We start from the raw sequence: 15801 nt of genomic DNA on the forward strand, positions 1-15801 counted from the left end.
GCTAAACAAGGCCACTGTCCAGCTCGTTGCTCCCTAAACTTGGAAATTACCTTCTAATACAAAGATAAAGATATCTGGATCGGTATAAATATTCTTGATTTCCAGACTTATAGGAAATAAGTAAAAGGAAGTAAGCTGTGTTGCTGCCCATTTAAAGGCCTGGTTTTTCATGTGGCTTATGTTTATATGTTTCTTTCTGTTCAAAAGAAAAACAGCAGGCACTCCTATAGTTTTACTTAGGAAACCATGTTGATAGAGGAAGATTTGATACAAATTGAAGCTGTATTTTCCTATTTTACTTTCCATCAGAGTGGTTGATAAATTCTCCTTCTCAGAGTATCCCTGTGAAAAGTAAACTTGCTGTCTCGGATTCCTGAAGTATGTGTTGATTGTGAACACTTGTCATTGTACTGTTTGTAGGTTTGTTAATGTACTTGACTCTCTCACAACTATGTCTTTCCTACTTTCTGTTTAACACAGTGCACTGGAGATAGTTAACATGCAGAGGATACTTGATGAGGAAAGAAAGACCTGGCAGGATTAAGTGACTAACACTACTTTCCCATGTGCTTACCCAGCCCTGTTCTAGATAGATTCCTTCCACACTGTTTCTTTCAACCAGTCTTACCCAAATGATCATCATTTCAACCCTTGTAGACTGTAACTGTTCAGCTGAACTCCCAGAGACATCAGAGGTTTTGCTGGAATGAGCTTACCAGAGAGCATGAGGATCCATACCTAAATTTAAGTTCTGGAGTTCTTATTCCAACATGTCAACCATGATTCCTGAAGCCATATTTTCCCATCGCTCCTAACCCTTTCCTTCCATCGAAGCCAGGATGCTGTAATGGTCTGATGGTTCACAGTGTTCAGAGCTCTGCTGTTAGGACTGTAAGGTGTCCCTCGCTGCCTCTGCAGCCCAGCGGTGCAGAGTGAGATCTGTCTATCCGTGCTTCACCCTGAGGGAGCCTCCCTTCCCTGTCCGTTTGTAAGTCACAGAGACAGAGCCGGGTAGGTTTGCCTCAGACACAGTGCCTGTACCATATTTGTGTTTATTGTCCACAGTTGGAACACAAAACAGACAACAACCCCCAATTTCCCTTATGTGCTCCCAGCGAACCGCTGTCTCACGCAAGAGAAATAAGAAGAAAAAAGTGCTCCCAAAGACCGTGGAACCTGTGAGTGTGAAACCAAAGCCCGGTCCATTGGAAGCTGAGAAGAAGCCAGCAGCCGTGGCCACAAGGCCATCTGGTCTCCAAGCCACAGAGCACACCTCCAGAGAGGAGAGCCACGTCCTGGGATTTGGCATTGTTCTCGAATCGCCTTCCTCAGATGTAAGTTGATATATTTTCTGGCTGCTGACCTAGTTGATAGAAGTCTCAGGAAGCTTATAGTATTAAGACACCTTCCATCTCGCTAGTTCTGCCCCAAACAGGTAGAGACACTTGGGGTTATGCAGAAGGGAAGAGGAGAGAAGACTAGTCCGAAGCCCCTTGCCCGGGCCGTCCTCCTCTGAGAAGTGTAGATGTCCTCCCTTACTCAGAGGCATTCTGTCCGTTATCTCTGAAAGAAGGCCGTGCTGTAAATAATCTGCTCGCTAATTTCTTTAAGATTTTTAATTTCCACGTGGCAGTTTTCAATTTCCTCAGTGTGGAAAACGAAAAGAACATAATTAAATCCTTTGTGGATGGGCATAAATGAACACAGAAGCACATAGATAAGGTCATACCAAAAGGAAACACAAACTAAGAATAAAAAGGAGCAGTGGTGCTAATTCTGTTTCATAGATGCAAGCCACACCGCTAATTAGGTGGTGGTGTCGTGCCATTTACCCCGTGTAATGACAGGTTAACGCTCTGCAGAGGTTTGCTATTTTAATATCACAGCTACAGTGTTGTTGCGGTCTAGGACGGTAGATTGCATCTCAGCTATCCGTCTGACTTGCTGTTTTATATTCATAGGACCATAAACGAATTTATGTCATAATGTGCTGAATTTGCAGCTGCAGTCTCTACTTACAATGTCTTTATCTAAAGTACATTTATGTTGAGAACCCCAACTTGTTGGCAGAGTTCTTAAACAAGAAAAAGTGATTCATTATTAGCAGATTGCATAGGATGAGGCTCCTGCTGAGACCTCCCACAGAGTCCTATAGGATTGGAATTTGGCCTTGCCTTCTAAACTTTAACTAAGAAATAAATTGCTAATTTTTTTAAAAGTAGTCTATTTGAATTATAGGAAGACAGTTTGCTACCATAGATCCACATTTGGGTCTTTAATGAAGAGATGCAATGAAAATAATTATCTCGCTATGTTTTCATATTAGAAAATCCATAGCACTTCCATGCAATTCTCAGTGTTAAAAGAGGCATTTTGTTTTCTTCAAAAGTATATGCTACAACCATTAAGCTCTTCTAAATTAATATTTAATTTACAAAATCCTTTGTGGTAATGAGGTTCTGTATGGGGCCAGTTCCCTCATTTGATGGTATCATGTCATCACTGCTGCTAAGGCCTGATTCATGTCCTGGTAAATCACATATTTAAAAACAGGAATATTATTCCACAAATTACAGTGAAGCTGTTTTTGACACGCTCTCATATTTCCCTTAAATTTTTTTCCTGATAGGCATTGATATAGTAAGAGCAGTAATTGAGACGGGGCCATCTCCTATGTAGATGTGTCTAGTGCCATTGAAAACAGAACTCTCCCTTTTTGTTATTGTTAGGTTCCAAGTGTATTTTAGCTATAAATGGAGGTCTGGTAAAGACCCTGTGTGTATTTACAAAATATAATAGAGTATTTATTATTTTTCCCAACATGAGTATTTTTTACATAATACATAAACACAATTTACATTTTATTCCTAGCCATTTTTAGTAACAAGAGCTACTAAATTTGATTAAGCACATGTAGCACTGTTCATGAAAACTCAGGTACTAATTGTCTTTGGACGGTAGCGGGATTCTGAAACTAAGCGGGTAGCTATGAGGATGTCATCCCCACAGGACCCATCTGATAGCACCATTTGATTGATCTCTCCAGTGGAAACTGAACCTGCACCAGGAGAACTTGGCAGTGAGTCCCAGTACTGGCTGCGAAAATGCTGTCCATGGAGCGTGCTCACAGGCATTCATGAGGCTGGCCTGCGCAGTTCCTGGGATGAGTGGTGGGGGCTGGAATCCCCCCCAAGCAAACCCTCAAATGGACGCTATGTGCTAAAGTAACCAACACATGTCCCTTCCTAATCTTTTACTATTTTTTAGCTATGAGACTATAAAGTTTTTAATAGAAGTATAGAGAAAATAAATCTTCTAATTTTTATAGCAATTATTCTAAAAAACAAGTTGGAAAAAATATAAGAAGATAGGAATTTATTTGAAATGGTCTCAGAAAAGTCCTCAGTGTTCAGAGGACCAAGGCCAAAGTCATGGCAGAGGGCATTTAGTCCCTTGTTTCTGGATGACTGGAAAAGTAGAATGCTTCCAGGAGCGAAACCTTGATGTAGCACATGAAGTACCTTCCATTTCCCCTTGGGGGCAGTAGGAAGCCAGTGCGAGTTCCATGTAGAGCAACCGTCCGCCCATTGGCCCATTGGAGCGGGGTGGCTGGAGTCACATTATGGATGGCAGACAGCTGAAGAAAGGAGATACTAGAGCAGTGATTCTCAGCTTGTGGCTCATGACCCCTTGGGAGGTTGAACGACCCTTCCACAGGGGTCAACTAAGACTATCAGAAAACACAGATATTTGCGTTATGATTCATAACAGTAGCAAAATTACAGTTATGAAGTAGCAACAAAAATAATTTTATGGTTGGGGTGACCACAGCACACTGAACTGTATTGAAGGGTCGTAGATTAGGAAGGTTCAGAACCACTGGGCTAGAGTCTGGGCAAACAGGAAGAAGATCCCTATAGTTAGTTAGCCAGGCAGGAGTAATAAGCCTGAAAGTGAAGTGAGGGCCATGGCAGAAAGACTTGGTTGCTGAAGGCAAAAGCAAACCCCTGATCTTTGTCTTGGGAAGTGGGGGAGGGGGCTGTTTTATCAGCAGCTTTACCCAATGTAGGAAGAACAAGCACAAAGCTGGCTTTCTGTTCTGGGTAGGAAGGGAAAGACAGTTCAGTATTCTCGAATATCTAGACCCTGTAGCACAGGAGAAAGATTAGCACTAAGCATCACACCTCTGCTAATTGCTAGATTTAAAAGAAACTGAATTACTTTTGAAGATTTGCAGTGTAATAAGTTACTCTTTTCACATTTACTTGTCCTGTATCTGACTTTGTGTACTCATAGCAGAACCCAGATGTAAGAGTCCGTGTGGGTCGTGGATCACTAGGGACTCACGTCTTCTGAGTGATGACTGTCCCTTCTCAAATCCAAGACTGCACGAAGTTCCAAACAAGACCCTCTGAAATATCAGTGCATTTAATGATATGTCATATACGGGAAAATCCTATTGCAATGCCTTGCATGTAAAAGGTACTTAATAAATGCAAGTTACTTAATCTACAGATGATGAAATATTTACTCATGCATGAAACACCTTGTACAAAATAAACTTAAAAAACGTTGGGGTCCAGATTTTGGCTTCAGTGAGAGCCCACTCCCCAGTATAACTGCCATTTACTTGCTCTTGTTTCTGCCTCAAACATGTCAGGGCTCCAGTCCAATTTGAGAAATTCTTTACGGAAGCTTCTGTGTTGTCGTTGTTGTTTTTCTTCATTATTTTCATGATTTTATGTCTTTCCCCAGATCCTCAAGAGCAGGTCCTGTGTTGTGAGTAATAATACTCCTGTGACATCCTGTGTGAAATAAGTCATCCCATTTAGTCCTTACTCTTGGAGGGCTTCTTACTTACTGTTATCTTCTGTAAGGGAACCTGCGCAAGAGGGCAGGTCAGAGGTCAAACTAAGGCTCCACTCCAGGTGTCCTCTCCCCTTGTTCACTGTGGAAAAGGCTTTGGGTGCCCATTCAAATACTTCCTTCTTTCGATTTTTAATTTTTTAATGAGTATTTTGACTTTGTTTATCTGTGTGCACCCTGTACGTGCCTGGTGCCCATGGAGGCCAGAAGAAACTGTTGGGCTCCCTGAATTGGAGTTACAGATGGTTGTGAACCTCCTTGTTGAGCCCCAGTCCTCTGGAAAAGCATCCAGTGTTCTTCTTAACCACCGAGCCATCTCTCCAGCCCTTAAGCACATTTCCTGGACATTGCAAGCACTCGTAACTCTATGACTGATTATTATATGAAAGAGAACCAAGTGGTTAGACTGAGTTTTTTAAAATTCTGTTTACTTGGCACTTTCTTAGGGGAAAGTAAGTGGTTAATGAGCAGGCTGCTGACTTAGGGTCTCAGCTGTGTGACCCTGAGCAAGTGAACCCTGGTCCTCACTCATCCTCCTCCCTATAGTGGGGATAATGATGCTTTCCTCACAGAGTTGGCCTCCTGGAAGAATTAATGAAGCCTTCTATGTAAAGCACTTAGAACAGTGCCTGGCACATTTTAAGCACTCAATAAATAATGGTTCTTTTTTTAACCTTACTGTTCCTACCTAAGTACCTTTGGAGGAACAAATGTAAATACAGTTAAGTAAATTTAGCTGTCTGTAAATGATCAGATGCACATGAACAAATAACGCTCTGGAGGAGGAAACAGCCAAGGGTGGGAGCTTCACGTGTGCGGCGTGGTTATTTGACCCTTTTAAAATTAGCACTTAAATAGAATTCAGACCTAAATTACACAGAGGCAAAGCCCAAAACCAATTCTGAGGTTCAAATACATTATCTAATTCTTTTTTCCTGAATTCACAGCACAATGCACTATTAGTACCGAGACAAACAGTTGCTCGTTTCTTATAGCTGTTGCTTTTCAATGCTGGGTCTGTTGATGTGTTGTCTCTTAGGGCAGGTATACCTGAACCACCTTAGCATTCTTTCTGTTGATGCTGACTTCTGTTTTGTTTTGTCTGCTTTGCTTTACTGAACCACTAAGGCAAGCTTTAAAACGATTTCATAAATTTTAAACATATAGAAAATGTTTTTATTTGATGGAGTTATTATAAATACTCTCCAGCTTTCTCCCTCCTTCTGCTCCTGCTCTTGCCCAGAGACCGCCTCTGCACCTCCCCACAATAAACCTCCCACATGAAAGTAAATAAATAGTAAATACTCTCCAGTAACTCTAGATTGCAAAAATTCTAAGTTAACAGAAGACAAATGATGAATATTCATCAGTTTAAGATAATTTGGTCAATCCTGATTTTGTATGCTTCTTAAATAATTTTAAGTGCATTGGTGCCTTCAACAAAAATAGCTCCTTAATTCAGAGTGCTTTCTTGATACCATATTATCTCACTAGATAGAATGTTCTGCTGGGATCAATTAAGGGAAATCATTATTCCATTTCCTCATTGACACAAAAGCATATGTGTGTGAGAGTCTGAGTTTCTAAGGCAGGCTACCTGGGCTCAAATCCTTGCCTCATCATGGTAGTTGGATGGTCTTTTAACAAGTTACTCAGTTTCCCCGAGCCTTGGAATAATGATGGTAGCCACTTCATAGAAGAAGAAAATTTAGAAAATTGATGTATTCTTTGTTGTTCTAGGACAGTTGTACTCAAGGTTGTTGACCCGGCTGTCGCACAGCCCTTTCGCAGGGGTCACACATCAGATATCCTGCCTATCAGATATTTACATTACAATTCATAACAGTCACAAAATTATAGTTGTGGAGTAGCAATGAAATAATTTTGTGGTGGGTGGCTCACCCCATGAGGAACTGATTAAAGGGTCGCAGCCTTATGAAGGTTGAGAACCACTCACTGCCCTAGGGCCTAGGATATAGTAAGTAACAAACAAATATCAATTATATCACCATTTACAGGGTGCTTAAAGAGAACATAATAGTCTTTGCTTTTTAAGGATCAGAGGGAGAAATCACAAGCAGCCCTTGCAGTATCGTAGCCTCCTGAAAACTGGGAAGTGGGACTTGTCTACCTGGAAGGTCAAAGACAAGAGTTTCAACATGACCTCTTCTCAGAGGAGCAATTTCAGTGGCGTTGGGGGAGAAGAAACGACACTGTGCTGTTAAAATCTTACATATTGTCCATTTAGTTCAATCATCTTTAACATAAATCAGAACTTAATGTTCAGAATCGTGAATTTATTGCCTGAGAAGGAAAGGCTCAGCACGTCTCTGAAAGGCTAGAAACTCTCATTATGCAAATGCATGAAGAAACCAAATTGTATTATCTTTTCTAAAATTCTTAATTCTACCAGAATTCTATCAAAGAAACTTAAGAGAATTAGAACGTTAATGATTTCTTTTCATCCTAGTCAGTATTAAATGTAAAATGTCTGCTGTGATTATTGCACTTGCTTTTTTATAGGAATTTGGCTAAGCACTTTTTAATATCTCTCTTGCAGTATTGGTCGTTGATGGAGAACAGCCAGTGAGTTCTGTTCCATTAACACTGGGGAATCTGCACTAGCCACACCTTAGGCCACATCCGCGCTAGACTGCTTAACAGTAGCAGACACACTTGCTGAGCCAACCACAGCAGACCTGACCCCAGTCTCAGCTCTTCATTGGTCAAGGGGCTTTGAGGTAGCATTTTTTAAATGGTAGTAGTAAGTCTACCCAGAACAGACTTGATTTGTGGGATAGCATGTTAATTTTTCTTTTAAAAAAATGTAACAGTTATGAACAAAATAAAAACAAATGTTAGGCGTTTTGTTTTAACTTTTTTCTTTCATATGCTGAAATTCATTTTTTTAGAAATGCATCAAATACACTGCTAAATAAATAGGACAAAGGTTCATTATGTATTACGAACAGACAAACTAACTGCTCTTAAGCGTCATTGTCAATCCTGTGTTACATCCTCAGCAGAATTTACCTCTTCTTTTGTAGTTTTCTTTAAGGTTCCATCCTGAGCCATTCAGAGACTTCCCAGCTGGCCTGACTGCCTGGTCCGCACCTTACATAACCCTTCACACAGTGTGTGTGCCTGTAGATGTGGGCCTTGCACAACATAGAACTTGAAAATCTTTGTGTACCATTTATTAATTTACAGTTGAAAATCTGGAGCTAATACCCAACATAAGCATCTGTGCACTTCTTTTTCCTCTTAACCAATGACCATATGTAACTTGTTAAATGTCTTACTATAATTTTTGTACTATTCATATCTCATAGAAAATAGCCTGTATCCAATATATTCTAAGTGATTCACTTATATGCTCTCTTTAACTATCTTATGATATGCTCACAGGGACTTGTGGGTGGCAGTGACAGGGGAGGTACCTTTCCAGTTACCTGGCTGGAAAACCTATCACCTAAACTAGATCTTAACCCCAACTAAATCTAACCAAAAGGAGCACCACACCAGAAATGCAGAGAAACAGCATAGTCAATGTAGCTGCCCTTAGTCCAGGGGCATTTTCAAGAGCCGTTAGGACGGAGCTGTTTCTGCTTCCAGAACATCTCCAGTGTAAGATGAAATTGTGTTGGATAAGGAATTTCCAATACTGATATATTGAACTCGGTGGCGGAGGCATGTAAAGTAAGTAAAACACTGCATAGTAGGAATTCGTAGTGAACCCTAAAAATAATTTCTGTAAACATTGTAAGTGGTGCCCATAATTTGGATGTCATCATTTAAACATGATCTTATTTCTATAACACTAGACTCTGCAAATTAGTATATTAGCTATCTGTCTTGGCCTGAGCATCAAATAATAAATCTGTCAAGGAAAGTCTAGAGTTTTTTAATGATGCTTATTTAGAACAGTGTTTTTATAACTATTATCAGGAAATAGATCTCATTTAAACCGAAGCCAATAAACAAAAACGGATAATGATTCTACAGCTACAGAAAGTGTTTTAACCTGCTTTTAAATATATACGCAGAGTTGTGGTTTATTACATGGTAATAATGTACTATGATTATGCTTATAAAGTAGAATAAATAGCAAAGTTTCATAGTGAAAACAAGATAATTAGTGTCATGTTTTCTTCATGTTTTGCAGCATTAAGCTAGTCTCCCTTTCTTTTTTCTGTAAAGGAATTGGTGCTTTGTGGCAACGTTAAACATGTGTTAGTGTTCTGTTGTTACCTGCTAAGAAGTCTGAGGGGAGGCAGGGAAGAGCAGGGAGGAGCTAGCTCAGCCACCCTTGCCCTTATGGGGCTGTCTGTAGCAGTTAACCAGACTGCTTACTCCTCCATAAGGTCCTTACTTGCAAGTGGATGAGTTCCTGTTCCTTGGATTGGAAAGATCAGCTCAAAACAACAGTGTTGGCCTGGCAGTGGGAGAACAGAAAGCAATGGCAGTTTTTTTCCTCGATGGCCCCTCTGCAGTCACACACCATAGGATTGCAATGGCACAGAAGTCTTGCCTCCACAGAAACCTCCAGATAATCTGCTTTTAGGCATCATAGAAGGTGCCACAAATAATAACTATATTGCCGCCTACTAAATCTTGTCTTCCAGGCCCTATTAAAGTACTCTCCCCTCCTTTCTCAGCCTCTGGCATCCCCTTTTCCTCCACAGCTCCAGGAGCCCGTCCTGCCTTCGCTCAGAACCTCTTGGGCTCTTCTTACCATGCAGTGTGTGTGATGTGTTTACCTGACTCTCAGCTGCAGAGCCAACCTTGATCCTTTCCCACAGAAGGGTCTTAGGAAGAAGGTTCTGAACCAGGTGCTCAGTTTTCTCCAAGTCTTCTCCTCCAGGAGCCAGCACAATCATTCTAAGACACTGGTGTGAGCCTAGTCACAGCATGAAGCTTGTAGATCACTTCCTCTATAGTGGGAATAGCAAACTCTGACCTAGTAACTTTACTGAATTCCTATGTAGCATTTTGTTTATTCTCGTACACATCTGTTGGATGCCAACTGGATTCTTGGCACAGTGAATGTTAAGAACTGTGCATCCCAACTAAATCAAACACATTTCATAGACATATTCTGCATGTCTTAGAAGGGAGTACCTGTTCTGACTGGTGTTTGATTCAGGTCAGTGTTTCTGAAGCTAGGGTCCCAGTCCTCCAGAGGAAATTCTGAGTCTCAGAAGTCAGGTGACTTGAATTTTAAGCACCAGATTAGTGGTAACCCAGAGTTACATTAATAAGTTTCAGGCCTTTCCCTCTCGTCTCTCACAGCTGAAGAACTCCTGTTCACGCAAGGTGGTCAAATAGCTGCAGGATGCACTTGGAAGGGGTGTGTGCAGTGTATTCTACATGATCCTGGACACTTGGAAGGGGTGTGTGTGCAATGCAATCTACATGATTCTGGAATTCTATTAAAACTCTGAGGTTAGCTCATTTAGAATTAAAGTTCATAGGATATACAAAATAAAATTTTAATTCTGAATAAAAGCCTTTTGATGGTAAAAGTCTCTCCATCCTAACAATTCCACATTGGATCACTTGACAAGTGTTTGCTGAGTGCTTGCTATGTGTGTGCCCGTCCTGTTGCAGGAATAAGGTATTCAGCCTCTTGCTCCTGTCAAGCTCCTCTAGACCTTTGACCAGTAAGCAGCAAGACGCAAAAGTCAAGGGGAAATCTGACAGCACTGTTCTTGCGGTGATATTTACCAGGCATTCAGAAACCAAACATTAAATGGCAAAGTGGAGCAGAAGAATGAGATAACTTTCTGGATAATTCAGTCCAGAATTTCTTTTACAAGGGCCGACGCCCAAGCACCTTCCTTAGTTGTCTGAATGATATAGGCCGTGTTCTGAACACTCCTCATTCTGTAATGTGTGGAACATTGGAACACAGTAGGACAAGCAAAAAGAGTAACTTCAGTTTGTCAGGAGAGAAACTGACCCCAAATCCTCACGTCTAAGGGGACTGCTCTTCAGAATTGCAAATATGACAGTTAGGGATGAGCTGTGATTGTATATACAACTTGGGTACATTCATTTTGTTTAGATCTACCAAGTGCAGTTTTCATATTGAAATTACATAGATATAATGTAAATGTTAAAATAATTTAGATTATGGTTAATGAAATTTCAAAGTTTACTAAGTGCCTACCATGTACTAGACACCACAGATATAAAGCATAATATAATAAATACTAACATGTGCTCATGTTAAACAAGAAGCAATAACAGTGCATGGCTGCCCCTGTGGGCAGAACAGAGCTAGGAAAAGCTCTGAAAAGGAACTGCTATGAGCAGAAGTGCAAGGTGAAAAGGCAGGTTGCAGATATCCAGGATGTTCTCTGAAGGCATCCTGTAGGACTTCAGAAGTTCTTGATAAGCACTGAAGCCCATGCAGCAGTTTTCCAACGTGTGCTGGGACATTGCTCCCTCAAGTAAGTGTGGGGATAGATTGAAACTCTGGAACCAGCTGCCGTTTTTATTTTGCATTATCACTGATGTGGGATGTCCTTCTGTATATGTGTTGTTTTTATTGGTTAACGAATAAACTGCTTTGGCCTATGGCAGGGCAGAATATAGCCAGGCTGGAAGGGATATAGAGAGAGGGTGGGCGTAGTCAAGGAGATGCCATGTAGCAGCTCAGGAAGCAAGAGGTAACAAACCATGAGCCTCATGGTAAAATATAAAAGAATACAAATGGGTTAACTTAAGATGTAAGAGTTAGTTAATAAGAAACCTGAGCTAATAGGCCAGTGTTTTAATTATTGTAACTTCTGTGTGAATATTCAAGTCAGAGTGGCCAGGAAACGAAAAAGCAGTCTCGGGTTACGTATCACTTTATGTAAGTTTTCATTGTGGTAAAATGAAATTTATAGCTAATAGAAGGAGCAGAGGACCTGTAGGGGTGGTCCTGTATTTGTCCCCTTAAGTAAAAGAAATTATTTGGCATTTGAATTATTTTGAAGTCATTTTTGGTACAGTCTCTTTAGGTCTTGGTTTCTTCATTTGCAAAATGCAGGATTTGCATATAGGTGATTCACGTCTCCTTAGTTAAAGAACTGTATTACTGTGTGTTATCCAGCCTCTTGAAATGTTTGTATGACTAGAGACGTGTTTTCAGTGTGTACTTGGATAAGACTTACTATTGGAATTGCAGCACCCCATTTTGTAAATTATAAGTGATCATTGATTTTATAAATTGTAATTCAGCACACATAACTGAGACTGTATAATTTACCAGATACAGACATGTAGCAGCCACTGGTGTTCTTGCCGTACTTGTGCCCAAAGTAAAATGTTTCACGTCTCACTTTTGATGAAATATTTCTCTTCTTTTGGTAGCCAGAAGTGCAACTTGCTGAAGGCTTCGATGTGTTTATGCCTAAATCTCAGCTGGACTCTATATTGTCAAACTACACTCGCTCAGGAAGCCTTCTGTTTAGAAAACTGGTGTGTGCGTTTTTTGATGACAAGACTTTGGCTAACTCCTTACCCAATGGGAAGAGGAAAAGAGGACTCAATGACAACCGGAAAGGACTAGACCAAAACATTGTGGGTGCAATAAAAGGTTGGTCTGCGTCATTTCATTTTATGGGTGCTTTATTGAATTTTGCCTTCAGTCCATTGAGGCACGGGTAAAATGATGCTGAGCTGACTAGAGGTTAATTTGATTTGCTGTTAACACACATGGGTGTGACTCTTGTGTGTAAGCTCTGTAAGTTCCTACCCCAGATACGACTAGAATACTACTCATGGTAATAGTAATTGCTGAACTCATAACTTAAGAGCCAATTTTATCTGCTGCAGAGCCAGAAAGACATGGGAAGTGAAAGTATTTTTTCTAATAATTTCCAAGAACTTCATTAAAATATGATTTTTGGCAAAATTTAAACTTAATTTTTTTTTCTTCTAGACAGGGTTTCTCTGTGTATCTCCGACTGTCTTGAATCTCACTCTGTAGATCAGGCTGGCCTCGAATTCACAGAGATCCGCCTCCCTCTGCCTCTGAGTGCTGGGATTAAAGGCATGCACCATCACTGCCTGGATAAAATTAAAATGTTAAGTGTAAATAAAACTGTGGCATTGGTTTTATAAATAAAGGAGTACGTTTCTTGGAAAGTTCAGAAACTGTTATCAGGACATTGCATTTGGAGGTATTTTAAATATAAAGTCACTTGCTGTCCCTCCCCACACATTCCTTGCCGGCTTAGCTCCTTTAGTTTTGTGATGTGCAGTTCTGTTTGTCACATGGTTGCCAGTTGTGGTCCTTCCGCTTTCCTGCCTTTGAACATGTGTCTGTATTCTACCCTGGTTTAGGAGACATATGGATATGTAGGTCTTCGTCCTTGGCCACTTCCGTATCTTACACCTAGCTCTTCACTATTCAGTATGTGTGTTCAGACCTCTGATGACTGTTACTTTTGGAAGAGAAGTCTTTAGGAAGAGTATTGATATCCGAATATTCTTCACTGACTCGGCTCTGCTTTGCCATGATCGTGAATGAGACGGACTTAGAGCTTTCCCTGCCTCATTTGGTCATTATCTTGCAGAATGAGTAAATGAATTCAATAATGTTTAAGTGATACTTGGAAATTCACAATTAACTTTACAAAATAATCCAATTTTTAAATAGAGCTAGCAAGTCCCAGACACCCTATGTTCATGGCCAGAAGGCCACCACCTTCATTAACAGGAACTTCTCATAGTCTGTCAAAATTTCTTTCCCTTAAAGTGACAGTTGAGTTCTATTGAATAAAAAGTGCCACAGAGCATTCTAGTCTCTGCCACTTATGAAAAGAATGATTCAGCCTGCAGTGACACTGTAAACAAGATTGTAGAATTTGGAAACAAATCAGTGATGTAACTAGAACTCACTGGCAGTAGAGAAGGGGCTGGGGCCTCTCAAACATGAGGGTCAAGGATGCATTTCTGGAATACATGTAGGAATTGGTTTGATTTTTCTGTCTTTTTTTTTTTTTTTTCCGGAACAGCAGATTAACATTATAAAGGCACTTTGAAATTGGGGAACTGCAAGTGACCACATTTCATGTTAGTGACATTAGAAGAGCCAGCTTAATAATAGATGGTAATGAAGTACATCATTACAGGTAGACTGATACATCAGACAAGGCTTTAAGAATCTGTTACAAAGTAGACCAGACATCAGACAAGAATTTCAAAATACACTACAAATGCTAAAAGAAGGTATGCCTTAATTTTTCCAAGCTCTACATTTAACTAAATATGGCAATAAAGCCCCTACTCCTAGTACAAAATAAGCAAATTATTTTAATCAAATAGCTCAAAATTCCCATATACTACTTTTATTATTTAAAACTGTGTTCTGACTTTGTTCTGTTGCTGTGACAAAATGCCTATCTAATTATAGACATATTCTGACTTCTTTTCCTAATTAAAAAAAATAACTTATCCTGATAAAAATCGGATTCATAATAACTTTCAGAAAACTGGAAAGCTTCCTTCTCACTTCAGAGACTACCCCGTGTCTTCCTGTAGTCTTTGTTAGGCTGTGAAAGTGGCATCTGCTTGCTTTGTAAGACATTTTATTTCCTTATTTCCTGATTTCTTATAAGGTCCATAGAAACAAGCTTTGTCTTCAGTGTCCGTATCGCCTGTGTCTCTCTTAGGGACTCAGGGCAAACCTCTGCCGAATGCCCTGATCTTCCGGTGACTCCAGCTAAGGGCAGTTGAACCACAGCACCCGAGCAGCTTTGCCGCAGCTTCCCTCAGGTGCCTTAAGACAGGCTGCCAAGAGAAGTCATTGTCACCATGTCCACGTCATTCCATCCTAGTTTTACGTCAGGTCATAGAAGAGGACCAGAGAGTGACTTTACACCTGAACAGTAACACGCTAGCACTTGTTCTTTCAGCCCGCTGAGCTCACCCCCAAGTCATCTTCTCTCCTACGAAGAATGGGTAGAAGCTTCCGGGTCCCACTGGGTGGGGGTATTTGCTCTTCCTTCTGTGCACACCTGTCCTCTCTACCTGCCTGTATCCGCTTATTTTATAGACTCAGTCGTTGACTTTGAATGTGATAGAGGCAGCGGTTCCTTCCTCTGCACTCTTGGCTTCCGTAAATACGGAAGTGAGGGAGTAGACAGGCTTTTGCTTTTCATCTTGACTTGTGCTTGAGTTCATTAGCGTAATAGGTTTGGTGCTAAGTATTTTTCTGCCTTCTCATAACCAGCTTGGAATGAACGCATCAAAATATACTTGCAAATGTCTAATAAATTTATCTAATAAATTACTAATGAATTGCCAGTGAAAGTAAGAAAGTGGAAACCAAAATTGATTGTAAATTTTAATATAGATCTCTTAAGCACCCCTATACATCTTTCTTTGCCATGTTTTTCTCTAAATGGTTTTAGTATATTTGTTACAAATGATTTTTGGAAGTAGATGTTATTGAAGGGCCTACAGGATAACTATTTCTAGTTTTTCTTACTGTCAGTAGAGATAGAGAAACGTGCGCCTCACTAGGATCTTTGAGACTGAGCTATCTGGAGAAATGCTTTCTGCTTTCTTCTTACACAGCAGTCCCGAAACTATTTGGATTGCTGTTGTCGCTGTCTGCCGCATATTTGAGAATGATTTTTATGTACACTTAGTATGCATTATTCCTTAATATTTCCCTTATGAGATTGTGAATCAGCTATATATTATTTTGAAAAGTCCTATAAACTTGGAAGAGATAAATGGTTAATTTTATATTTATATAGCAGTGAAGTAGCAAAAGTGATTAGATTAATTAAAATACCCATTTTAAAATGACAACAATCTGTAAAATGCCTATCAGTAGAAACAGAAATGTTGTGGGAATTACATATATTGATTTACATAGGTTGAGCCATCCTTGCATCTCTGGGATGAAGCCAACTTAATCATGGTAGATGA

The 15801-nt window shown here is 40.2% G+C and overlaps 1 protein-coding gene across 3 annotated transcripts in view; it reads left to right on the plus strand.

Moving 5' to 3' along the window:
• Bend7 (BEN domain containing 7) overlaps window positions 1-15801 on the plus strand; it is an 84586-nt gene that overhangs the window by 31961 nt on the left and 36824 nt on the right. For all 3 annotated transcript variants that reach the window (XM_057787455.1, XM_057787453.1, XM_057787454.1), the window contains 2 exons: window positions 1066-1334; window positions 12229-12454. In XM_057787455.1, coding sequence (XP_057643438.1) covers window positions 1066-1334; window positions 12229-12454 — 495 coding nt within the window. The remainder of the gene's footprint in view (window positions 1-1065; window positions 1335-12228; window positions 12455-15801) is intronic.

This window comes from Chionomys nivalis, chromosome 13 (assembly GCF_950005125.1).
Source record: "Chionomys nivalis chromosome 13, mChiNiv1.1, whole genome shotgun sequence".
Lineage (NCBI taxonomy): Eukaryota > Metazoa > Chordata > Mammalia > Rodentia > Cricetidae > Chionomys > Chionomys nivalis.